The 25,454-nt window shown below is 40.3% G+C and overlaps 4 protein-coding genes across 5 annotated transcripts in view; 3 read left to right on the forward strand and 1 right to left on the reverse strand.

Moving 5' to 3' along the window:
* The window catches only part of LOC138617029 (elongin-B-like), a 247,018-nt gene extending 234,896 nt beyond the window's left edge, over positions 1–12,122 (reverse strand). The window contains exon 1 of the mRNA XM_069691679.1: positions 12,108–12,122. The gene's annotated coding sequence lies outside the window, so the exon portion shown is untranslated. The remainder of the gene's footprint in view (positions 1–12,107) is intronic.
* LOC138617000 (nucleolar transcription factor 1-A-like) lies at positions 457–6,168 on the forward strand. Its single transcript, XM_069691635.1, has 16 exons — positions 457–774; positions 900–1,075; positions 1,663–1,740; positions 2,005–2,160; positions 2,254–2,318; positions 2,405–2,465; positions 2,679–2,728; positions 2,910–3,051; positions 3,149–3,190; positions 3,271–3,336; positions 3,996–4,048; positions 4,141–4,330; positions 4,424–4,471; positions 4,589–4,660; positions 4,874–4,942; positions 5,030–6,168. The coding sequence occupies exons 1-16, from the start codon at positions 744–746 to the stop codon at positions 5,075–5,077; spliced, it is 1,347 nt and encodes a 448-aa protein (XP_069547736.1). The 5' UTR covers positions 457–743; the 3' UTR covers positions 5,078–6,168.
* On the forward strand, positions 9,170–13,280 carry atxn7l3b (ataxin 7 like 3b). 2 transcript variants are annotated; one of them, XM_069691675.1, is made up of 9 exons: positions 9,170–9,291; positions 9,815–9,862; positions 9,966–10,089; positions 10,188–10,320; positions 10,490–10,661; positions 11,054–11,154; positions 11,248–11,270; positions 11,427–11,472; positions 12,385–13,280. In XM_069691675.1, the coding sequence occupies exons 3-9, from the start codon at positions 10,039–10,041 to the stop codon at positions 12,462–12,464; spliced, it is 606 nt and encodes a 201-aa protein (XP_069547776.1). In that variant the 5' UTR covers positions 9,170–9,291; positions 9,815–9,862; positions 9,966–10,038; the 3' UTR covers positions 12,465–13,280. The 2 variants fall into 2 exon arrangements, with proteins under 2 accessions (XP_069547776.1, XP_069547777.1); XM_069691676.1 differs by lacking the exon at positions 9,170–9,291 and adding an exon at positions 9,430–9,694.
* A 1,078-nt stretch (positions 13,281–14,358) lies between these two features.
* smarcd2 (SWI/SNF related BAF chromatin remodeling complex subunit D2) lies at positions 14,359–25,216 on the forward strand. Its single transcript, XM_069691685.1, is given in 15 exon segments — positions 14,359–14,536; positions 14,698–14,941; positions 16,726–16,812; positions 16,814–16,947; positions 18,300–18,342; positions 18,434–18,556; positions 19,233–19,352; positions 20,051–20,146; positions 20,764–20,865; positions 20,967–21,128; positions 22,808–22,905; positions 23,163–23,298; positions 23,405–23,527; positions 24,566–24,667; positions 24,782–25,216. Coding segments are annotated over 14 exon segments (1,533 nt in total). The 5' UTR covers positions 14,359–14,536; positions 14,698–14,788; the 3' UTR covers positions 24,836–25,216.
* Positions 25,217–25,454: the final 238 nt, after the last annotated feature.

Raw genomic sequence — 25,454 nt, forward strand, 5'->3', positions numbered from 1 at the left:
AATTGATAGATCATTTGGAAAAACTCAGAATGATTCAGGGGCCTAATGCCAGACAGGGGCCCTGCAAGATCCAAGATTACAAAGTTTGCTGCGCTCTTGAAAACAATAATTTAACATGTTCTCACTGTCATTCAGCAGTACCTTTCTAAAAAAAGCAAGTTTTAATTTTCTTTTTACTGCACTATCTATAAAGGTAATGGATCATTAAAAACTATTCATGGTATTAGTGTCTTTACCTTTGGGGCCTATAACCTTTCATTTCGTCATATGATATAATTTACGTTGCATTCAGGTTTATTGCTATAATCCTCCGGCTCAATAGGTGGCGCTTGCACCATCAACGCTGGCCAGCGAAGCCTGCCACCGAAGAAGCTCCTTGGCTGTTGTCTTACCGCTTGAAAGACGGGAGCCATTTCTGATTGGCTTCTCTCATGGGAAGGCCCTCCGACCAGATGTGGATCAGCGCAGAAATATCGGTTCAGTGAAACGGCACGTGTATTTTTGCTTTTTCGTGTATCGCTTTTTGCTCTACAAGCGACCGTAACGGCAAAACCGACAATTAGTTAACATATTGTGGATTAACAAGAACTTGTATATGATTTAGGCTCTTGGCTTGATAAAGGAGCTCACTAGCTCATGTTGCTGTCCAGTTTCCTGGAGTCACATGGTTTAACTTTCGGTCCAGTTTGCACCCAGGCAGCTATTACACCGAAATCCCACTGAAGGAACTTTTACATCGAAAAATGAGTCAAGTTGAAATGGAGACCGAATCTGGTGAGTACAGTTAAATAAAAAAAGTGAGAAAACTCTCACAAAAACAGTAGTTCAAGACAATATTCTGCTTGTTAGTGCCAATCTGATCGATTCTCCTCACTGACTTGTCGTTTCTGTCTCCACAGGATGGGCGAAGGAACACCTCCAGAAGCTTCTGGCTGCAATGAAAGCCAGCATCCCACAACAGAATAGCATGTGCTCTTACACTAAAGCATTGAAAGCTGTAGACTGGGATATCGTCGCTTTCCCCCCTTTTTCTCCAGAGGCATGCCAACAGAAGTGGACTCAGATTTTGCAGAAGGTGAGTCACAGTTTTTGAACCGACACCTCCATTTATGGTTAAGTTTTGATAATATGTCCAATATACTAAAGTGGATGTTTAAATCTTGAAGTCAGCAGAATATAAACCATTAACTACCGTGATGAGAAGCACCGGAGGCCTCACTATACTATACTATCACTATACACCATTAATGTGATTTTAAACAGTTTGTTATATGATGAGTATTGCCATAACGGATTGTGATTTATTGTGATTGCGATGTTATCATGAGGCTTTTCAAAAAAAATTGCTGGAGGGTAATAACATTTAGATGTTGTACACAGTAATTATGCCTAGAGAAACATTTTTCTTTCCACTTACTCTCACTTGAAGACTCTTAAGTAGTGCAGAAGATTGAATGTGGATCCACAGATTAGAGGAAGACTTAAATGTCACCAAGATGTTTTTACTGCAACAAACACGACACAACATGACACACTGGTCAGAATGTTTGGCAACTAATTTGGGCAGATTTTCTTTGAAGGATGAAGAAAAGCAACAAATAACAAATAAAAATAGCAAAATAATTTGGAAGAGAGTGTAATATCTTTGTTATTGTTGCTCAGATGCGCAAGATTCGGACCCTTCCAGAGCTCATTGTTGAAGCTGAAGATGCCATTTCTCATCCTGACCATAACATAAAGGTAAGCAGAGAACAATCCTTCCATAGTTTCATTTTGTGAATGCTAAATTTCTCTGTGCAAAGTTAAATATCATGTAACTCAATGTATCTGGTAATACAGATCTCACCACACAATAATGTATTTTCTGATGCTTGATGGTTGCAAAGCATTATGTGTGAATTAGTGAAATCTGGATGTATTGGATGAAAAAGTTCCTCTGAAGAGCTGTCTGGCAAAACCGCTGTGCATTTAAAGCGGGGCTTTTTTTTTCCCTCTCTCGTGCAGATCCATCCAGAGCTCCCGAAGAAACCCAGCCCTTCAAGTGCCATCTTCTATAAGGAGAACTGGGCCAAGTTTCATAAAAAGCACCCGGATTTTAGCTTCTCAGAGCTGTTTGGATATTCAATCAAGAAGTTCGCTATGCTCTCAGATCAAAATAAGGTAGAGATTATGTATGGCCACTGTTCAAATAGTGCCTATTCTCGTCATTATAAAGCCTCAAATTTTAAAAGATGAACTACTGACTTTTTCCAGGCCAAGTATGTGGAGAAGTTTAACCTTGCATCGCAAAAATACAAGACAAATATGGTGGAGTTCAGGTAGGAAGTTAACACTGTATACACACGATTTGGCCTGGGATGCTGCCTGTGGAAATTCACTGCCTAAGCTCATTTTTGTCTTTCAGAAAACAATACAGTAACGATGTGTCCAAAACGACGAAGAAGAAGAAGAAGAAGGCCTCTGATGTAAGTGATGATGTCATTGGTCAATCAGAGTCATGATCTGCAGTTTACTGTTTCCATGCTCAGCTGGGGTTAGTCCTTTCTCATGCCCTTTTCACGTACAGTAACATTCATTAGATTTAGTACAGTAATATTAGAATTGATCTTCTTGGGCACATGTTTGATTGCAATTACATCACACATCTAACTGACCTGTGACCTCTCTTGCAAAAACAGGATAAAGAGTGTTCTGATGATGCACAGGGTCTTCCTCCCAAGCCTCCTCTGTAAGCCTCACACACACTGCTTGATCATAAATGAACTGCATGCCCCACTTTGACTGTGTTAATCATATTTATGCTGCGTATGTGTTCATTCATTTTTGTTAAATTAAAGATTTTTTTTAATTTATTTTTTTATCTCGGTTTAATGGATGAAAATAATGTCTCTCTGTGTGTGTATCTTTAGCAATGGCTATAATCTATTCTGCAAAGAGCAACTGAAGTCCATGGGCGATATCTCAAATACCTCCTATATGACCGTGTGGTCCCAGCGTTGGCGAGAACTGAGTGAAGCACAGAAGGCCGAGTACAAAACACGCTACACAGAGGTATGAAGACACAAACTAATATCCACTGTTAAAATATTGGATTACATTTAAATAAATAAAAAATTCAAATCTGAATTTAATACTTAATTTATTCCAGATGAAGATAGAGTATGCGAGCAAATTGAAAGATTACCTAGAAGTAAGTAAAATTTTAAGACTATGTTTGCAGTATTGAGATAATGCTGATAGACTGTATGACAGTGCTTTTATGTCCCTCAGAGGTTTGACGTGCAGAAGCAGCAGCAGATCATCAGTGAGAATGACCTCAAAATGTCTGACATACAGGTGAGAAGTAATTGTGTTTCCTATTTTGTGATACTGTTAGAAATAATCATATTATTAAACATAGATGTGGCCAAAAGTGTTGGTACCTTTCCACTTGAAAAGAAAAGCTCATTTTGTATTTTCTCTTGTTTTATTTTATGGCAAACCAAAGGCAGGTAGGGAGGCATGACAAAAGAGCTTTTCATTGTAGCACTTTTCCGGAAAAACAGAACATCATTTCAATGTGCGGCTGTCAACACCTTTGACCACATCTGTAGGATCTTTTTATCTGTGAGCAAAACATGTTTTTTTCATTCTTGTTCAGGGTTTTCACGAGCATTAAATCACTCGGTGCAGCACCCAAGTATTTTTTCAGAGCACCTAAGCTGTTCAACTGCTGTTCACATGGAAACCTTCTCCACTTCGGCCTTCAAAGTTCTCGTTTGAATATTTGCTACTACCACCAAGATCTGCACCCGCTTTGTTTTACCAAAATTATTCCAAAGTTAAATGAGAATGCATCATTTTTATTCACATAATTGCCCACCATGGCACAGCACCTACAGAAACCTTTCTTTGCTTTCCTTTCCTGCGTCAGTTGTTCATTGCCCATGTTGTTAAGATAATCCTCCGTGGATCGATATCCTCTTTTAAAAATGTTTTTTGTCATTATTGTGCAGAGGACCCTCAAATGGGTGAAGAAACCTCCCGGCGAGCCCATGATGCCAACGCAGTGAGCGCGACCGTCAAACACATGAGCCTCTAAGGATTTATTTAAACATGCAAAAAAAGCCTCAATAACATGTGATTTTTCTTTTTCCTCAGATCTGGTCATGCAATTTTTACCACAACTCAGTTGGCACATTTGAAGGACAAAATGCCAAAGGGACGGACGTGCCTCAGGGAGATCAACAAAATGTGGTATGACCTCTCCTATAATGAGATGGAATATTATAATGAAATAGGACGGAAAAGGATAAAACAATACTCAGCGGACCTGCAGAAGTGGTTTAAGGTATGGAGAAACATTCACTTCTAATGTTAAATCCAAATATTTTTTAACTTTCAGCTGGATGTTAAGAAATGTTCCACCTTTTACAATCTTTAGACGCTGACAGCAGAAGAGCAGAAGTGCTATCAGACACATAACCACAAAGTAAGCACCTTGAAATTTAACTTTTCATCTGTTGTTTTTGTTTTTTTGTCATGTTTCTTTGATGTTCTCTTTTTTAAATATTGTTTTCTTAAATTTATGACATACTTGTCTTTGCAGAAACTTTTCTACCTCAATTCCAAAAACACAAAAGTTGAGGAGAAAAAAGAACTAAGTTTATTACAACCATCGGTAAGTTTAAATATTTATACAACGCACAGTAATACACTCATCTAATCCACATATTCATGATGTAAATGCACTTTAAGTTTATTCATGAGGTTTACTTATGATTCAGTCAATCAGGGAAGTTATGGTTTAGCAATGTAAAATATGCAAAGTAAATGATACATATTCTTGAAGCTGCACTGTTTTTTTAATCCACATTTGTTGTATGTCACACAGGACTCAGAAGATGAAGATATCGAGGACAGCAGCAGTGATGAAGAAGAGGACAATTCAAACTGCTATTCGGTATAAAACTGTTACACTTTTATTTTTTGTATTATTTGATTTTGATTCAGTGCATCCTGATGTTAAATATCAACTGTTTATCCACAGGATGAAAAGGAGGGAGAAGACGATGATGTCATGTTTGAGTTTGATTAGATGGTGACAAAATGGACATCAGAGGCTTTCGGAGATGAATTCTGGATTTGAAAAGATGGATTTCTGATCTTGTTACTGACTTAAAGGACACATTATTTAGTGGCCATGATGGCTGCCATCAGTGTTTACTTCTGTGCAGTGTCGCACATCCAAGGCTGAATTACAAAGCGCCCTGCAACCAGAGACCTGGAGGACCCCAGACTCTTTATGGGGAGCTACTGGTGTATCATATTATGATTGTAATACTGTTTGGGAATGTGTACCACAAAAGCAAAATATCAACTGATGAGAACCTTAAAGGGCCTGAAAACTGGCTTTGACAGGAAAGTATGTCTCTAATATGAAAGTGCTAAAATGGTCCAAACTGAATAATCAAAATGTTTGTTTGTAAAAGAAAAAAAAATCACCCTCACATATCATATACAGTTTAACAGGCTAAACCTCGGGGAGGGGGAGAGAGAGACTGTGTCGTACTCAGAGAGTAATTATTTGGGTCTTTAAGGTCCTGCAGTATTATCGGTCTGACAACAATTTAGCCTCATGGAGCAACAGCCAGTATTTAGGTGGTCAAACCAGTGGATATTAGGATAACAAATATGGATGTTAGACTTACTTTGGCTTGCAAGGAGGGGATCAGAATGAACATCAAGTTTGGTTGTATTAACATGTAAAATGTACATAGCAAATGTTTTTTTTTATTGCTTTCCTGTACCTACTATACTGCTTTAGTGAAAAAAAAATGTATCCCTTGTGGGATTTAATAAAGTAACTATATCTATCTATCAAGAGGAGGACTCTTCCACACGCTGGTATCTGTTTACAGTTCCATGAGCAGCACGTGATGATGAAGTTAGAGTTGCGAAAGGACATCTCCAACTGGATTGATTCACAAGTAGCCAGTTTACACTTGGCTAACCCAATAGATTCCAAGATTGCATGTAAGCCCATTCGTTCAGCCTGTTTTGGTCTCCGCACAGACTGTTTACCAAAGGCCGCTCAAACGTGATTGGTCAACACTGCTCGTGTTACAGACAGACTACAAACAGAAAGAACGTTTCCAGTTCCAAAATCTTGTCCTGTTGTCTAAAGACTCCGCTTTGTCATGCAAATATTTGTCTGTAGTCCTGCGTTAGACCAAATCTAGATGTCCCATTGTGAACATAGGAGCCTCTGCAAAAACTGTGTTTTAAGTATCCTTTAAATCTGCTCACACTGAGTTTACAGACGTTCTGAAGGGGTCCAAAGCCACAGGTTCAACCATCACACCGTGTCAGAATGGATTGACACAGTCGCATTTGGCTACAAATGTTTGAGGTTAATTGTGCCATTAAAGCTCAGTCTCAACCAAGTTGGACCGTGCATTATTTGCTAATTATTTGTCCCTGTGTGAAAATGCAGTTGTTAGACCTCTATTAATAGATGACACAAAGTATTGTTTGAGCACAGAAATTCTGGCTTCAGGACTTAATGGGAACAAGAGGACTGCAGGGTTCATATTCAGAGGGAGGCAGGTTCAAATTACCACACAGCAAATCTGTTTTATAATCTACCATAAGAATACAGTTCACAATGATCATACATACAGGGAAAAAATGGGGTCAATTGGGGCCATCAAATACTACTTAATCTGGTTGTCTATAAATCCTTTTGAATAATGGAGGCAACTTTTAGACTTTTATTGTACCCATGATGTGCTTTTTTTAATTACTAGAATAGACAAATAGAATCAGTCACTTTTTATTTTGTTCACTCATTAATATGGTTTCATGGTAACGGTTTAACATGAATCCTGTTTGGGTGAAAAAGGTTTTGGGTTGACAACATCAGAAATAGTTTTTAAGCTTTATTCCACCGATATTGTTTTTGAATGTGAACATTTTATTGGTAACTGCAAGTTCTTTTTTTTTTTTAGTTGTGTAGAGAGCAACTGTGCTGTATTTTCTGTTTTCTACGTGTAATGATGAAGACTGTTTGAAGCTTTGTTGCAGATACTCAGATGATGTGCAATAAAAATGTAAGTCAAACGGATGTTAGACTTACTTTGGCTTGCAAGGAGGGGATCAGAATGAACATCAAGTTTGGTTGTATTAACATGTAAAATGTACATAGCAAATGTTTTTTTTTATTGCTTTCCTGTACCTACTATACTGCTTTAGTGAAAAAAAATGTATCCCTTGTGGGATTTAATAAAGTAACTATATCTATCTATCAAGAGGAGGACTCTTCCACACGCTGGTATCTGTTTACAGTTCCATGAGCAGCACGTGATGATGAAGTTAGAGTTGCGAAAGGACATCTCCAACTGGATTGATTCACAAGTAGCCAGTTTACACTTGGCTAACCCAATAGATTCCAAGATTGCATGTAAGCCCATTCGTTCAGCCTGTTTTGGTCTCCGCACAGACTGTTTACCAAAGGCCGCTCAAACGTGATTGGTCAACACTGCTCGTGTTACAGACAGACTACAAACAGAAAGAACGTTTCCAGTTCCAAAATCTTGTCCTGTTGTCTAAAGACTCCGCTTTGTCATGCAAATATTTGTCTATAGTCCTGCGTTAGACCAAATCTAGATGTCCCATTGTGAACATAGGAGCCTCTGCAAAAACTGTGTTTTAAGTATCCTTTAAATCTGCTCACACTGAGTTTACAGACGTTCTGAAGGGGTCCAAAGCCACAGGTTCAACCATCACACCGTGTCAGAATGGATTGACACAGTCGCATTTGGCTACAAATGTTTGAGGTTAATTGTGCCATTAAAGCTCAGTCTCAACCAAGTTGGACCGTGCATTATTTGCTAATTATTTGTCCCTGTGTGAAAATGCAGCTGTTAGACCTCTATTAATAGATGACACAAAGTATTGTTTGAGCACAGAAATTCTGGCTTCAGGACTTAATGGGAACAAGAGGACTGCAGGGTTCATATTCAGAGGGAGGCAGGTTCAAATTACCACACAGCAAATCTGTTTTTTAATCTACCATAAGAATACAGTTCACAATGATCATACATACAGGGAAAAAATGGGGTCAATTGGGGCCATCAAATACTACTTAATCTGGTTGTCTATAAATCCTTTTGAATAATGGAGGCAACTTTTAGACTTTTATTGTACCCATGATGTGCTTTTTTTAATTACTAGAATAGACAAATAGAATCAGTCACTTTTTATTTTGTTCACTCATTAATATGGTTTCATGGTAACGGTTTAACATGAATCCTGTTTGGGTGAAAAAGGTTTTGGGTTGACAACATCAGAAATAGTTTTTAAGCTTTATTCTACCGATATTGTTTTTGAATGTGAACATTTTATTGGTAACTGCAAGTTTTTTTTTTTTAGTTGTGTAGAGAGCAACTGTGCTGTATTTTCTGTTTTCTACGTGTAATGATGAAGACTGTTTGAAGCTTTGTTGCAGATACTCAGATGATGTGCAATAAAAATGTAAGTCAAACGGATGTTAGACTTACTTTGGCTTGCAAGGAGGGAATCAGAATGAACATCAAGTTTGGTTGTATTAACATGTAAAATGTACATAGCAAATGTTGTTTTATTGCTTTCCTGTACCTATAATGCTGCTGTAGTGAAAAAAAGTTCCCCTTGTGGGATTAATAAAATATCTTATCTTATTTTATCTATCTATCTATCTATCTATCTATCTATCTATCTATCTATCTATCTATCTATCTATCTATCTATCTATCTATCTATCTATCTATCTATCTATCTATCTATCTATCTATCTATCTATCTATCTATCAATGAAAACATGTATGTATAAATTGGTTTTAGAAAAATACAAAAGCCTACCTTAAGTTTTTAATGGATTATTTGTTGAAACAATATGATTAATAGGATTACTCATTTGTTTTTGCATTAGGTATTGTTGCAACAGCTTATTGTTGGTTAATCAAATAAAGTCTTGTTTACAATAAACTTGTTTACAAAAATGTGATTCGTGTCGATTGCAGTGAAATTTAAATAACAGGGCACAATCCCAGAGCAAGGTCTTAAAATACCGTAGCGTGACAACTACAAGACAAACAAAAGGCCTAAATTGCGTGGGGGAAACACAGTCACATGCTGGCCTGACCGATAAATCCACTGAGTCGGAGTCCCGGCAGTGCAGCAGCAGAGGAAGCGCTCGGTGGGAAACGCGTGCGGCGATCGATTGCTCCTGTCTGATGTCTCTGATGTAAAGATGGATGCCTGCCCAAACAGGTAAATAAACACAATTAGGGGATTCTCCGGGTTTAGGGTTGCTTTATTCGTCTTAGGTGGGCTTAATGTGGGGACAGGGGCGTCGTGGGTGTTTTTACGGGGAGTTGAGAGACGGACAGCCGCAGTGCAGCAGCAGCAGCAGCGCTGGGTCCGGGAAGGAGCCTCGCTGTAGTCAGATGTGTTTTACCAGCAGCAAAACCTCTCCACTCACCGCTAAATGTGTCCCGTCGTCTCTCTACCTCGTCTGATGCACCTTACGTGTTCATGTGGTGGCCGCGGCTGCTGCTGACCTGGTGGCTTTGCGCGCAGGATTTCGCCTCTCCTGTAACCTCTTGGCATTTGCAGCTCCTCCAGCAGCCTATTCATAGCCAAGCTCTTTGTTTTCTTCTCCTCTCATTAGATGGTAACGATCGCAGCAGCCGTGTGTACTGTTCAGCTAACGTCATGTTCGTCTCCGTCTGTCTGTTTATTGAAATGTTGCAGTACTACAACGCCAACTTCTCCTGCTTTGTGTCATTCGTAGCTTCTAAACGTGGGAAGGGACTCCCTGGTCGAGATTCAGCGTGCAGTTGTGAGTACATGATTCAATGCGTCAAATGTTTACCAAAGGGCTGCTTGTGTTTACAGGATTTAACGTCTCCGTGTTGCTAAACTGTGTGTCCCTCCTGCTGCAGCCCTGTTCTGGCCAATGCTTGCTGCGCTACAGCATGACCACAGCAGTGTCTGCTCATCTGGTAGTTCTGGCAAATGAAAATGGAGGAGGTTTCAATGTCCAGCCTGGACAACAGCAAGCTGGAGGTACTTGGGACATGCACATTACCTCTGCAGAACCGTTAGATACACACTCGCACAGAGAAATGGGACATCCCTGAGTGCGTCTCTCTCTTCCCTGCCAGGCCCTAGCTCAGGACATCCTGTCTGACCTGGTGGAGGATGCATGCCTGGGTCTTTGCTTCGAGGTCCACCGGGCCGTTAAGCAGGGCTATTTTTTCCTGGATGACACGGACCAAGAAAGCATGAGGGACTTTGGTGAGCACACGGTCAACTCCCTGCTGACACAAAGCTGGATTATTACTTAAACACGCCATCATCAAATGTTGAAAAAGCAGTGTGTAACAAAGAATAATACATTCAGACTATGACATCTCTCAGTTAACCATGCTGAGTGGTGTGTTAACCTCTTGATTTCAATCTTCAGAAATTGTGGACCAGCCAGGATTGGATGTGTTTGGCCAGGTGTACAACCAGTGGAAGAACAAAGAGTGTGTATGTCCCAACTGCAGCCGGAGCATCGCGGCCTCACGCTTCGCCCCACACTTAGAGAAATGCCTCGGGATGGGACGCAACAGCAGCCGTATAGCCAACCGCAGGTAATTATTATAACAGGCCCCTAGCTGCTCCAGGGCCCCGGTGCTTTACACTGGTTGCACCGTCAATAGTTACGCCATTGCGGGTAGATGGAAAATTAGTACTGCTGAGGTATACATCTTAATTATCCTACTATTAGTCTGGAAATTAAGACAAGGTTAGGTGCTGGAGAGCACATAGAGTTTATCATATTCCTTTTATATATGATGTAAGTGTTATGCTTCCAAACAAAAATAGAGTGATGTATAAAAACAAAACAAAAAGCTGCATGTAGCTACAGAAGCAAAAGGTCATTTCAGCCCAGAATGTATTCGTTTTATAACCGAGCTGTTATTTGCAATGAGTAATGCTGAGTTATTGTGTGTGTCATGCCTTACTCTTTCCTCTTGTACAGAATAGTCACCGGTAACAACACCAACAATAAGTCAGAGAGCGACCAAGAGGATAATGACGACGTCAACGACAATGACTGGTCTTATGGGGCAGAAAAGAAAGGTGATGTTCATGTACTGTTTGAAGTTTCACAGATATGAAATCAATGAAATATATATATTTTTTTATCTGAACTTTATTGTCGTTCTTTTACAGCCAAGAAAAGGAAATCTGATAAGGTATTTTTTTTTCTTCATCTAAATGTGTCACTTAATATCTTGGGGAGGATTTCGTGTACCACTTTATTATCCCCATCATGTCTTCATTCATTAAAACACATGGAGAATATTTGTGCTGATTTGTCAAACTAAATCTGTTTTCTCTCTCCACCTCAGAATCCAAACTCACCAAGAAGATCAAAATCATTCAAGCATAAGAGCAGTAAGTGGAAACGAATCTTTAAACTTGATCGCCAATTGTCTTGTTTTCGTACTGTGTCTTTTTGTAATCAAATACTTTAAAGTCTGTGTAAAGCAGTAATATATTATTAATTGCCACATATTAAAAATAAGGTTTTTAAATTAATTGTAAAATCCAGATCACGCGAAAGGTGCAGCCCCTCTAAAGTGTTAAATACCACTACGACCTGAAACACGGAGGCTCCGTCTGGCAGCTTTATTGGACTGTTCAGCCTCATATGTTTGAACCACCACAGCTCAAAACACATTTGTATCATGAAGATATAGCTTGCTAGCAAACTGTAAGCTGTAACATGTGTAGTAAGTCACAATCTAACAACAGAACCACTGATGTTAACGCGTTGTAGTTTTTATCATGTTCTCGTGTTCAGGAAGAGGAGTCATGGAGCCGTGATTTCTGGCCCACTAAAAATCCTGCACATGAAATGATATAATACAGATAATGTATGTCAGTCAAACTAACACTTTGAAGAGCAGCTGCTGATTAAACTTCACGAAGACCCACTAACATATGTACATTTTTCAGATTTAATCATTGTTTGATTTTTCAGGATTTTTGTTGCTGTTTTGCCACCATTGCTATTTTTTTTGCTATGACCAGCACCTCTGTTTTTTTCTTGTTGCATTGCATTGTGGGAGATTAGGCTGCATAAACGGCTGCATTCAGTACATATGTTTGCTTTATACATACTTTATTTTTTAAAATTTTGCTGTGTGGACACACCATTCACTCAAACCTGCTTGGAATCAGTCACGGTGTGGAACTGGGACACTGAATAATGACGAAATGAGCAGTAATTTAAATCGGCGTGTAATCGGATGGCAGGATGAATGAATGAATAAATGACATATCCCGCTCTTTATTGTACCCCAGGCATGATGGGTCCGAGGCGTCGAATGGACAACCAGGAGAGCCCACGCATGCTGATGAAAGATGAGGCGTTCTCTCAATAACACACTCAAACCACACACACATTCTCTTACCATTGTGTGTGTGAACATACGCACACGTGGGGAGACCAATAACACTTTACCTTCGGTTCTTTATGTTGTGAAATCAATGGACGTTGATGTTATAGGTGACATTTGTGGTGTTTGCTGCTCTGCAGAAGCAGTCCAGAACTCCCACTGTATACTTGACAGATTTATTTTCATTCACAAAATCATCGTACCAAGTCTCATTCTTTTATTTAGTTAATTTTTAAGTCCAAAATAATGAATATCACCAAATACGATTTCACTGCTCAGAGGTTGTGATTCATTCAGCGGCTGAGCAACAGTGACAGCGTGCACACACAGTATTTTGTTTCTCATGATGTAGAAATGATTAGGATTAGGTGTTCTTATATGTCCTCACCTTTTAAATTTAATTTTTTTTTAAATAATGTCAATGACAATCATTGCTAATGGTTTGTCTTATAGTTCAACATTCACCGTCAGGTTCTCAAGCTGAATCACAACACAAGCAGCTCTGTTTGACAACCACCTGTGTAAACTTGTCAAATGTTCAGTGAATGAACCCTGAAATATACACGCAGGTATATGCTGCAGGAAGCAGGTTTTTTTGTTTGTTTCATTTTTGGTGGATAGATCGGCTTGTTTTTCTAGCATTCAAATATGTCTTTGTATCATGTGTTTACATTGTAAAGGGTTACATACAGTATGTCCTTGGTGTGATGTGATAGTGTAAATATTCTAATAGTTGAATTGCTGCTATCATGGCTCAGTTTGTTTCATCTGTCTAGCATAATAAATGATTTGTTACCTGTCCTGGGGTTTTGTGTTCGAATTCTTAATGAATATAAATCAACCAAGAAAAAAATAAAATCAAAATGACCAACAGAGGATGCTGTTGCTCAAATAACTGAGACCTATTGAATTTTGATTTGTTCAACACACCCATTGGATGAGACAGTAAATGTTGCCTTCTTCACATGTATTGTTGTAGGTATTATTAAATTAAAAAAAAAAAAAAAAAAAGAGAAATGATAAACATACGGTTTACACAGTTCTGCCTGAGGGATCCGTTTCAGTTGCCTTTGTGTACCCTTCCCAAACTACAGTCTGAGAAATGCTTCAAATTCAACTTTTATGTCTGGGGTACTGATATGGACTGTATTATCACAAGTAATTGAGATTTGTTTATTGTATAAGTTAATATAATATTGAAGTACATTTATTTGACTGCTGTAATTGCTACTTATATGATTAGGATCCTACATTAAAAATAAACGTGATTATCTTATAAAATATAATACATAGGTAAAGGTCAAAACAAACAAATAGGGGTTCTAAACCTTTTTAATTATAAAACTAATGTTAGTGTCTTGACAGGGCCACGTGTCACGGTTCAGAGTTGTTAGGATTTGCAACAAAAGATATTTTCCCACTAAATTTCTCAATTAAAAGCCAAAAGAGGTTAAAATTACAATACAAAACAACTTTTATTTTTCAATAAAGCAAATATTAGAGTAGAATTTAAGATGACCTAATTACAATATCAGTTAAAGTTTTTTTATTAATACAGCTATAATTACATGCATTTTTTTTTTTAAAGATAAACTCATTGGTATTTGTATTCAAATAAATCAAAGTAGTCCCGGCATTGTGTTTGGCCACAAATTGTGTTCTCGCCACGAGGGGCAAAAACTTCGAAGAACTGTTATTGGGCGGTGACATATAGAACTTGTAATTTCCAAACGTCAGTGAAGGCAGCATTTTTTTTTTTTTTGGTAATGTGCGCGCGTGTGTCTGTGCGCGCGTGCGGGCGGGCAGATATAAAGAGTATTTTTTATTTTTTTATTTATTTATTTTTTTTTGCCTTAAATCCTCAGTTTGTCGTCAGTCAGGCGTTTATCATGTTTTTTTTTTTTTCTCCCCCCCATTAACCCTTCCAGTGAAATAGCCGCGAAGTCAGCGATGCTCTGCGGCGAAGACGGGGGCGGGAGATTAACAACCACCAGTCGGTGTCCAGAAAACGAGAACAGTTACGAGGTTTAAGAAGCAAAATCCCGGAACTTGAAACGGTAGGAAACGAGCTAACATTAGCTAGCTTTTTGTTGGACTGTCAAACCAAGAGTCCGACCAGCCAGCTTTACTTTCCAGACCGGTGCGAGAGAGGAGGAGGAGGAGGAGGAGGAGGTGGGGGAGGACGTGCATTTTATTTATTATTATTATTATTTTTTAGAGCAGCCCGGACGGGACCTTCATTTGGACCTGAATTCGTTCGAAGTCACTTTTTTTTTTTTTTTTTGTTGAACCACTTGTGGATTCAGAAGATGGCATCGAGAGGAAGCTTCACGGGTCCCCCGATGAATCCCAACGTGAACCCCATGAACGTCGGACATGCTGCGGGCATGAGGATGCCAGGAATGCCGCAGCCTCCCGCTGGTTACCCCCGGAGCATGAACAACTCTCCCCACTACCCCCAGGTCGGTTTTTTTTTGTTTTTTTTTCTGATTTCACTTTATTGAATAGAAAGAAAAAAAAAAGAAAAGAAAAAAAAAAGGTGCGGTTACGTTAACTGTGTCTTCTTAAAGTTTAACTTACCCCGGCTTCTTTAAAGAGTAAATTTAGCCCTAAATGTGGGTTTAAATCCAAACCTGACCGATATTAACGTGTTGTTCTTAAAATATCATCATGTGGACTCTTACTTCAAAGGCGGAAGTAAGTCGTTGCATAGCCTTTGGAAAGGCTATGCGCTTACTTACTTCTTTCAATTATTTGAGTTAAACGCTGTTTGATATTACCTTTATATTGATTGATCACGGCGTTACCTTTAAAGTGTTTCACGTTTATTATAAATTAATAAAGCCGAGATAATGGTCTGTGCTGGTGTGAAAAAAAAAAAAAAAAAGTCACGTGGTTGCGCTCCTGTCAGTTAGCGTGAAAACAAAAGTGAGTTTTTATCATCACCGCCATCTGCCCAGAGGTGAGGCTGCATATATTATTACCCCGGTTTTGCCACCATCTGCACCATCAGTGTGGTCTGAATAAACATGCACCAGTACAACTGTCTCCTCTTCGTCCGTTACAGCCATATGGGTCAGCTATCTTCTGTTAAAGGAGACACCAAACAAACAGGAAAACAAGCGATTACACCCACATGCACACATGCGCCACATCGCAATCCAACTTTAAAATTAGAAACAGAAATCATCCGGTATGCACTTACAGTTCATTCACGATTTGACGTGCTATTTATGCTGATTACGACTATCTCTACGATTTGTGGTACACACAATAAATAACGTGCAGAGCGAGGGACAGTGCAGCCTCCAGCTTTTTATACATCATGGATGATCACATGATGTGAAATTTATGTCCAAACAGCGTAACTGAAGCACATCGTTGGTTTCTAAACAGTTACGTTGTTATATGCGGTATATCTGTGTATACCGTTGCTCTATTTTCTGTGCTGCCCACTTTCAAAGAGCTGCTAAACTGATTTTCATTGATCTGAGTACAGTGACAATAAAGATCTATTCTATCTATTAAATCATCTGTAAATAAGTGCCCAAGACCGGCAGTACTCTGGAAATATTCATTTCTATCGACCTTCCACATTAAATCGGACATCAAAATCAACTCTACATTGGTGTTTTATGTTAGGGCAGCAACTATCAATTATTATCGATTAATTGGTGGATTTTTTTTTTTTTTAAATTTTGCATGATTATTTGACTAGTTGTTTGGTCTCTTAAAAAAAAAGTGGTGAAAAATGTCGACGAGAGTTTTCCAAAACCAAAGCTGCAGCCGAAAGTTAGAAGTTTTGTTTTATTTTTTTAAAAATAATCCTGAACAACTGTCCTCAATGAAAACATAAGCAGTTTATATTGATGGAGGACTAAAGAAACCAGAAAATAGTCACATCAATAAAGCTGGAATCAGAGATTGTTTTTTTTTTTTAGCACAACTAAGCAATTATCAAATTTGAAGAGTTTTCTAACCATCATCTTATCGATTAGTTAAATTGATCCAGCTCTATAAACCTCTGTTGTAAACCAGTGCTGGACAAAGAATATCTGACTAAATCATCCTCACAGACTAATATGTTGAGATGGGTTTTTTTCTTGTTTTTTTTTAAGGTAAAGAAGTGAGTAAAAGAAAGACATGCACAGAGAAAAGTGTTTTGACACAGTGTTTTCGGTCCTTAAACTCTGTTTAAACCCGAAAGCTGCCACTTTCCCTCCTTTTTTTTTTTTTTTTTTCTCAGCGCTCGGGGATGCCACTCAACAGAGTTGGGGGCCCCATGGGGTCAATGGGGGGTCAGCTGCCAGGCCCCTCTTACGGTGGCGGTAACATTAACCATGCGGCCGGGCATGGGACCCCTGAGCATGGACCCCTCGAGGAAGCGGTTTCTTCACCAGCAGCATCAGCAGCAGCAGCAGCAGCAGCAGCAGCAGCAGCACGAGGCGCTGGGAGGCCTCAGACGAGGGTAAACGATGGCGGCGCCACAGTGTTTGTGTGACAGCAGCAGAAGAGAGCGAGCGGAATAATACCGAGGTCGACTGACTACGACAGCCGGGGCACAAACGTTAGGGAGCGGCACGGTCCGCGTTTGGACTTTATTGTCGTGTAAAATGATTAAAACCCGATTCATATCTGTGGATTCTCTTCTCAGTGAATCCCAAAAGTTAAAAAAAATTTTTTTTTTTTTTTTTTTTTTTTAAATAGCAATTTCCCAGAGCTCAAGGTGACATTTACAAGTTTTTTTTTTTTTTTTCACATATGTCGAGTTAGACCCTGAAAATGTTTTTCGTTTTCATTTTCACTTATTAAATGACTCGATTAATTAGTTATCTATACTGCCAGCTGGTAACTTCCTGTTGACTCAGCAATCATTTAACATAGTTTCAGCGCTCTACATCTAAAAACTTTTGCCAAGCCTTCTTTTACCGGTAGCAACAATTAGTAAACGACGCCAAAATTAAGACCGTAATTACCCCAAGGTCTGTACTTGTTTTCCTCAATCAGGACTAAATGATCGTAGTCTTATAGCTATGAAACGGCAGCATCAATTTGTTCCTGTTGTGGTTCATTAAGATCATAACAGCCCCGCTTTCCATCCAGCATTTATTTCCCCCTCAGCAGCGGTCTGTTTGTGAAGTTGCTGTACTGTTAGATCGTGGTATCTCATGACTGGCCTTCGCTTTAAAGCCGACGGCAGACACTGGCGGGTATTTTTTGACTTCAAACCGCTCGGTGACGCCAAGCTCATAAATGTGGCTGGCCGTGATGCGAGGCACGACGATCCACAATGAATCAGTTGTGTTGTGAGCTTTATCTCGCAGCAACATTCTCGTCACAGAACGATTAGAGAGCCGAAGCACAGAAAGCACTCTCGCTAAATTAAGTTTATTTATAATGAGCGGGAACTGTATAATTTAATCAAAGGAACAAAATTGCTTTTAGGAAGACGGTAGCTATGATAAGTGGAAACCTCGTGGTCTTCAGAGAGAGAAAACATTGGCCGAGATTGTGTTATCGGACTGTGAAGTTATCCGCAAATAATCAATAATCAAATGAAGTGAATGAGGTCTTTCAGTTAATCTTGTATCATGTGTTGGTGTGCAGACAGTTCCTCACAAATTGGTTATCTAAGGTCTTACTAATGAGGGCAAATGCTAAATGACGACACGCACTGAGACACAACATACTGTGGCAGGCGGATCGTTTTCAAATTCAGGTCCTCTGTGTTTTAGAGGCTGAAGTTCATGTGGTCATTTAATGCTTTCTTTTTAAACTGAACTGGAAATCGTCCGTGTTTTCCTTTCTGTGTGATTTTAGAGCAAAAAGACGAAAGATGGCTGACAAGGTTCTGCCCCAGAGGGTAGGAAAACTTTGACCCTCCGAATCCTTAAAAAAAATTGAATTACGTTTGTTCCGTGTTCCTTCAATATTCACATGCTGGTGTTCCTTAGATCCGAGACCTGGTCCCAGAGTCGCAGGCCTACATGGACCTCTTGGCCTTTGAGAGGAAGCTGGATCAGACCATCGCCCGAAAGCGTATGGAGATTCAGGAGGCCATCAAGAAGCCCATTATGGTATCTAGTCTTGATGCGTTGTCATGGTTTTTGATATAATAGAACATATATTTTAAGAGGCTTTATGAAGAGCTGCCTGATTACAAACTCTCACGGAGAGGCTGTTGCAGCCCAACACGATCTGTTTACAGTGTTTACAGAGAAAATACCCGAGTCGGTAAATGAAGAAGTCAGTCAGACTCGTTCACAACTGGATTTTCTGCTGTGCTCAGCGCAAATAACTTGTCACACAGCAGCAGGATACAGCCAGTGACAAATACATTGAGTTTCCTGTGACGTATTCACAATTTAAGTGACTGCGTGTACACTTCAGCAATAAGAAATGTTTGCTCTGCATTACGGGAGTGAACAATAAAAAGAAATTGAAACAGTAACACTGGATTACGTGTAGACCTCTCGTCCTGTGCATCTCTCGTTAGGTCGGCAATCTGCATTCAGGGCTGGACTGCCAGAGTCCAAACTACTGAGGATATAAAATCGAAAGTATTATAACATTGAATTGTAAAGCAAGTGAACCCATTGAGGATTCCTTCAAAGCCTTCAGGACATATATCAATTTGGACAGACGTGAATGTAAACTACAACTTGAGTGGTTCGTGGAGGTAAACAATTGTAGCTGTTTGACAATCAGTTATTACAAAAATTCTCCTTTTTTTTCTCTCTCTTTTTGATACAGCAAAAGCGCAAGCTCAGGATCTACATTTCCAACACTTACACTCCCAGCAAGCCTGAGGGCGAGGAGGCCGAGAAGGTGTCCTCCTGGGAACTGAGAGTGGAGGGCAAACTCCTGGAAGAGGTGCGTGAATCACGCCGTCGCCACTTTTGATTTCGCTTCTTCCCGTTTCTCCATCGACTCAGTGTGGTCAGACTCCCGAGTATTACAGTGTCTGTTACTGTGTTTCTGAAAACTTCACTTGGCCTGTGTCCTTGGCTCAGACCACGCAGCCAGATGTGTGTTTACAGCTTTCCCCATTCCACCCCACAACTGCTAACACACACTTGCACACAAGAGCTCATGTTCTCTTTTGAAACACGGAATTGAAACCACTGGCCGTTGCATACCATGAGCTGACATGCCTCCCCTCCCTCCATCAATTCCAGCTCAACTCATTGTGTCATCCGGGGCCACATGAAGGAAGGTTTTGTTTTTTCCCCCTGTTCATTTTTCTCCTCCGGCTCATTGGTTTAGGCATGCGTAGGAGTGTTGCGTGGAGCACCGGGAGAAGAAAAGGGACGTGAGGGAAGGAGTGAGAGGGGTCATGTTGTGCAAACAGACTTTGACAGGGCTGGGGGAGAGAGGATGGGGTGGGAGGTGAGGGGTGGGGGAGGGGGTGCAACAGCCTTTTCTAGTCTACGGTTTTGTACTTCACCACCCCCAATGTGGTCAGAGCTAAACAATGCAGCTGCAGTCTGACACGGCGCAGTAAGAAAACCGAGATAGCGGTCGCGTTTGCTCTGTATGTTCACACTCTTTTCTCAACTTTGTGTTCGCAGCCCGGCAAGCAGAAGAGGAAGTTCTCATCCTTCTTCAAAAGCCTGGTGATCGAGCTCGATAAGGAGCTCTATGGACCTGACAATCACTTGGTAGAGGTATGACATACGGGCGTAAGCCTTGGATGTGGAGAACTTTTTGGGTACACTGACACCAAAATCCTCGGATATGGTTCTGGTTAACAAACGTAAATCTGTTTTTCAGCTGTGGTCGAAAAGCTGAGTTCAGCTGGACTCACTAAAAGTTTTGGAACCAGTTCTTTGTGGGCTTGTTCGACAATGCAGGGGGAGGGTTATTATGACTGAATTCATTCCACAGATAAACCAGCCTTTTAAAAAAACAAAAAAAACATTTGATTGCAGCTGCTTTCCTTCATGTTTAATTGATCTAATAAAGAGGAGGAAAAAAAAGCTTTTGCATGGTCAAGAGGCCAACTCACATAAATCGGCACTCAAAACCAACAGTGGTGACGGAAGTATTTAACGTCATATGTACCCAACGAGTGCGCCGGTTAATGAAACTGGCACTGGGCCAGTATTGTCTTTTTACTTGTTTGTGTTGATCTGTGTTCGTATCCGGGAGCCACGGGTGAGGAAGAGCATGAAGGAGGAGTAACTACGAGGCTTGAACGAACATATTTTTAGTGCCGTTTTAGTTTCAACTAGACAGAATTTAGAAGTCTGTTCTGATCTCTTAACTCTCGTTCATCTCTCAGTGGCACAGAATGCCCACCACGCAGGAGACGGATGGTTTCCAGGTGAAGAGGCCCGGCGACCTGAACGTTAAATGCACCCTCCTGCTCATGCTCGACCATCAGGTACCTCATACTCTCTCAGTGGCCATCTCCAAGAATAGTTGCTCGATGGCATGACGGGCTTTTCATCGAACGCTTAAGCCTGTCGCAATGCTTCTTTTCAGCCCCCTCAGTACAAGCTGGACCCACGGCTGGCTCGTCTTCTGGGTGTGCACACGCAGACGAGGGCCAGCATCATGCAAGCTCTCTGGCTCTACATCAAGAACAACAAGCTGCAGGACAGTCACGAGAAGGAGTTCATCAACTGCAACCGCTATTTCAGACAAGTAATGATGATGATAATAATAATAATAACTTTATTTATACAGCACCTTTAAAAACAGAGTTTACAAAGTGCTCTACAGAGAGACGAAGCATAGTCGTACGTAACGTCAATACCGGTAAACATTTAAGAAAACAGGAGGCAAAAAAAGACCATACCATTAAGGTAACGAATACAAGAAAACCAAACAAATAAGCAAAACGAGCAAATGGAATAGAAAACAAACAAATAAATAAATGAATAAAATAAACAAACAAAAACAGGGGAACAAAAGAACTGCATAAAAGGACGACATCACTTAAAGGCAATTCTATAAAAATGGGTTTTTAGAAGTGATTTAAAAGAAGTTAATGATTCTGCAAGCCTTATCTCCTCAGGTGGGTCGTTCCAAAGTCGAGGGGCCCTAATGGCAAAAAGCACGGTCACCCTTTGATTTAAGTCTCGACTTTGGAACGGCCAGAAGGGCCCCGCCGGAGGATCTGAGGCTGCGAGTTGGCTCATATGGGGCTAACGTTTCAACAATGTAGCTCGGGGCCAGACCCAGGCGGGCCTTAAAAGTGATCAACAAAATCTTAAAATCAATTCTAAAACCAAACCGGGAGCCGGTGGAGAGAGGCCAGAGCTGGAGTAATGTGATGTCGTCTGTTAAAACCAGCAAGAAGCTTAGCTGCTGCATTCTGGACTGGTTGGAGGCGGGAGATAGATTATTGGTTTACGCCAGAAAGGAGGGAGTTGCAGTAATCGAGTCGAGAGAAAATGAGTGCATGAATTACTTGTTCCAGGGCAGAGTGTGGCAGTATGGGTTTGATTCTGGAGATGATTCTTAATTGAAGGAAGCAGGACTGGGCCTTTTTTTTAAATTTGTGTTTCCAAGCTTAACTGAGAGTCAAACATTACTCACAAGTTTCTGGCAACAGGTTTTAAATAAACAGACAGGACCAAGTTCACTCTCAATGAGACTGGTGTTATTGTTTGGGGAATTGAACAGTATGACTTCTGATTTTGAGTTGTTGAGCTGAAGAAAGTTTTGTGCCATCCAACAGTCAATGTCAGCTGTGCAGCGTCCTTGATGCCAACCCAGGTTTTGAGGCGATCGATTAAAATGGTGATCTACGGTGTCAAAAGCTGCACTTAGGTCTAAAAGAATTAAAACTGCACTCTCCCCCCTGTCTGCTGCTAAAAGGAGGTCATTAGTTACCTTGAGGAGGGCAGTTTCTGTGCGATGTAATGCTCTAAAACCAGACTGAAATTTCTCAAAGACGTTGTTATGATTCATAAAAGCTAAGAGTTGATGATGTCGTTCTAAGGGAGTCAAGTGGCAAAAACGCGGGCTTACAGTTTCATATTGTTGCTTTAACATTTTTAAAAGATTTAAATCTCTCTTTTTTTTTAATGTATCTTATGAAATGTTCAGAATCTTATTCTTAATTGTTCTTTCGAACTGGTAACAGAGGGGAAGATTTGCAATTAACGGACATGTGCTGTTGATTTCAAGCATGAAGTTTTAGTCGTGAATTGTTCAATATTTGCCCTAAATTGATCATTTATACTATCGAGTTCATAATTTGTAGATTTGAATTTGTGAGGGAAGTATTATTAATACGAACCTGCGCAGGGCCTCCAATGTGAAGCGGAAAACGTAACCTCTCGGGGTATCTAACTGGCTCTGTTTTTGTTGTTCAGATCTTCAGCTGTCCACGAATGAGGTTCTCTGAGATTCCCATGAAGCTGGCGGGTCTGCTGCAGCACCCTGACCCCATTATTATCAATCACATCATTAGGTAGGGGGAGTGTGGACCATTCTGCCTCGCGCTGCGGGGGGTGTTCCTGTTCTGGCACTTTCATCAGCATCGCAGTTATTCTCAGTAAAACTTCTAAACTGTCGAGGTGTTTTCACAGCGGCCGTCTGAGCTTTTATTCGTTTTGTTTCCTCGGCTTTAGGATTTTGCCGTTCAAGTATTCACTCTTGTTCAACATCGCTCGTCCTCCCTTATTGCGGTCCAACCGGAATTCTGTTTTGCTTTCTTCCCCCGGGCAGCGTGGACCCCACAGATCAGAAAAAGACAGCGTGCTACGATATCGATGTGGAAGTGGACGACCCGCTGAAGGGCCAGATGAACAGCTTCCTGTCCTCTACAACCAACCAACAGGAAATCGCTGCGCTCGAGATGAAAGTACGGCCACGTCTCAGGAAATGATGGGGGGGGGGGATAGTAATAGAAGATCCAAAACAAGTGTTGATGATTAAATATGCCTTGTTCCTGTTTCTGTTCTCTGCAGATTCATGAAACGATCGAGTACATCAACCAGCTGAAGACTGAGAGAGACTTTATGCTGAGCTTCAGCAATAACCCGCAGGACTTCATCCAGGACTGGCTGAAGTCTCAGTGCAGAGATCTGAAGGTGAATGTCTTCCCCGGCTTCTCACTGCGAAAGCTTGTCCACAGGAGTTCCTACAGCATGAAACAGAAACGCAGTATCGTTTTCAAGTCTCCCAACATGAGTTCATATTTCTGAGTGTTAATGAGTTCAGTGTCATTATTTTTACTAAACTGTAGGTATCTTATCGCAGGGTTTTTACCTCCCGTTAGAACACTTTAGTGCAGCACCACGTTGTTGTTTTTTCACAACACCTATAAGCCTCTATAGCTTCACTCGAACCTTTGTTTTACCTATGTTTGATTGATGTGATTATTATTTTCACGGCAGACAGTGCATTTTTAAATAAGTCTTGCAGTAATGATAGTCCAAAGTAACTTGGAAAATCCAGAGTTTATAGTCAAATAACTCGCACCAGTACTACACAGCCCCCAAGCCCTCCAGAAACCAGGGAAACCATGTGTCTGTACTGATATCTGTGTTTTCCTCCACTCCCTTAAGCTCAAACAGCTGCTGCATCATCACGAGAACCCAAACACACATTTTTGGTTTTATTAATTTTTTTTTTGAGCTGTCAGTTTATTACAAAATGTTATAATTTTTGCCTGCCATTTCTTTCCCAGTGTTTTACAAAAAAAACACGCTCTGAAATGCAAATATTTTGTGCGCAGCAGTGGCGCTGTATGTCGTCAGGTCACATGACAGTTGACGGTTAAAAAGCTGCCCGGGACTTATGATGCCCTGCAGGTATGATGAACCTGGACTCCTTTGGTTCCGAGGATTTATGCCAATACACACTGAATGAATAGACATATTAAAACATACCTTTAATAGTAAGATGGAAGCAAAAACATCAGTTATCTATTACTTACGTCACATTGAGAGACTTCAGTACCTGGATAAACGTTTGGTGAGTCGACGATCCGAGTCAATCCAAAAATGTATACGTGAGTCTTTAAAGTACTTTTTTTTTGTTGTTGTTGTTATTTAGGAATAAAACCATGTTCTGTATTCATGAATTTGTGGTTCTCCGTATTCATTGACATATTTCTGTCTCATCAGTTGATGACAGATGTGACGGGAAACCCAGAGGAGGAGAGGAAGACCGAGTTCTACCAGGCACCCTGGGTCCCAGAGGCAGTGGGCAGATACGTTTACTCAAAGGTAAGTAAATACAGAGGCGAGTGCACTGCTCTTTACTTCTGTACTGTTTAATTCATTGGTTGTTTTTTTTTTTATGAATGCGGGGACAAAACATGAATTCCTTCTTGGTTTCAGGTGCAGCAGAGAAGACAAGAGTTGGAGCAAGTGTTGGGTATCCGACTCACCTAAACACATATTCCAGAGGAGTCTAGTTTACTCGCCAGATGTTAATGTCTGCTCAGTTCAAACTGGAACCTGCATCACGTCGCAGCTTAAATGTTCACGAAGCCATCCTCACTGATCGAGTATATGGGACCAAAGTGATGATTTACACGTTCTTAATAAGATGTTTGCCTTGCATTGTCTGTCATTTTGAGCCTTTAAATAATCTTTTGCAATATGTTCTGTTCATGGTACAAAATGCTTAAATCTGTTTAAGCACCGGTGCTGTTTGGGTGTTGTTGTTTTTAATCCTTACACTGTTTTATTTTGAAAGGGTGTCTGTTTACCTTCACATTTAAAAGCCATAACCTTTAAGATGGGAACAGATGTCTGCTAACAAGAATTCGGAGGCATGCTACAATTGAGCATTTCAATCCAATATATATATATATTGGATTGAACCGATTGAACTGTTTATATATATATAAACAACCAGCACCAAAACAGGAAGTGTGTGTGTGTGTATATATATACACACACACTTCCTGTTTTGGTGCTGGTTGTTTTTGTTTTTTTCCTGTGGATTTTATTTGACAAGAAACATTTGCTATGTGAGAGAGCAGGATTTCCAAGAAAAGCTCCACTC

This window comes from Brachyistius frenatus, unplaced genomic scaffold, assembly GCF_029030835.1.
Source record: "Brachyistius frenatus isolate BFR_SWC_R1_liver_20210118 unplaced genomic scaffold, ASM2903083v1 Contig_11, whole genome shotgun sequence".
Lineage (NCBI taxonomy): Eukaryota > Metazoa > Chordata > Actinopteri > Embiotocidae > Brachyistius > Brachyistius frenatus.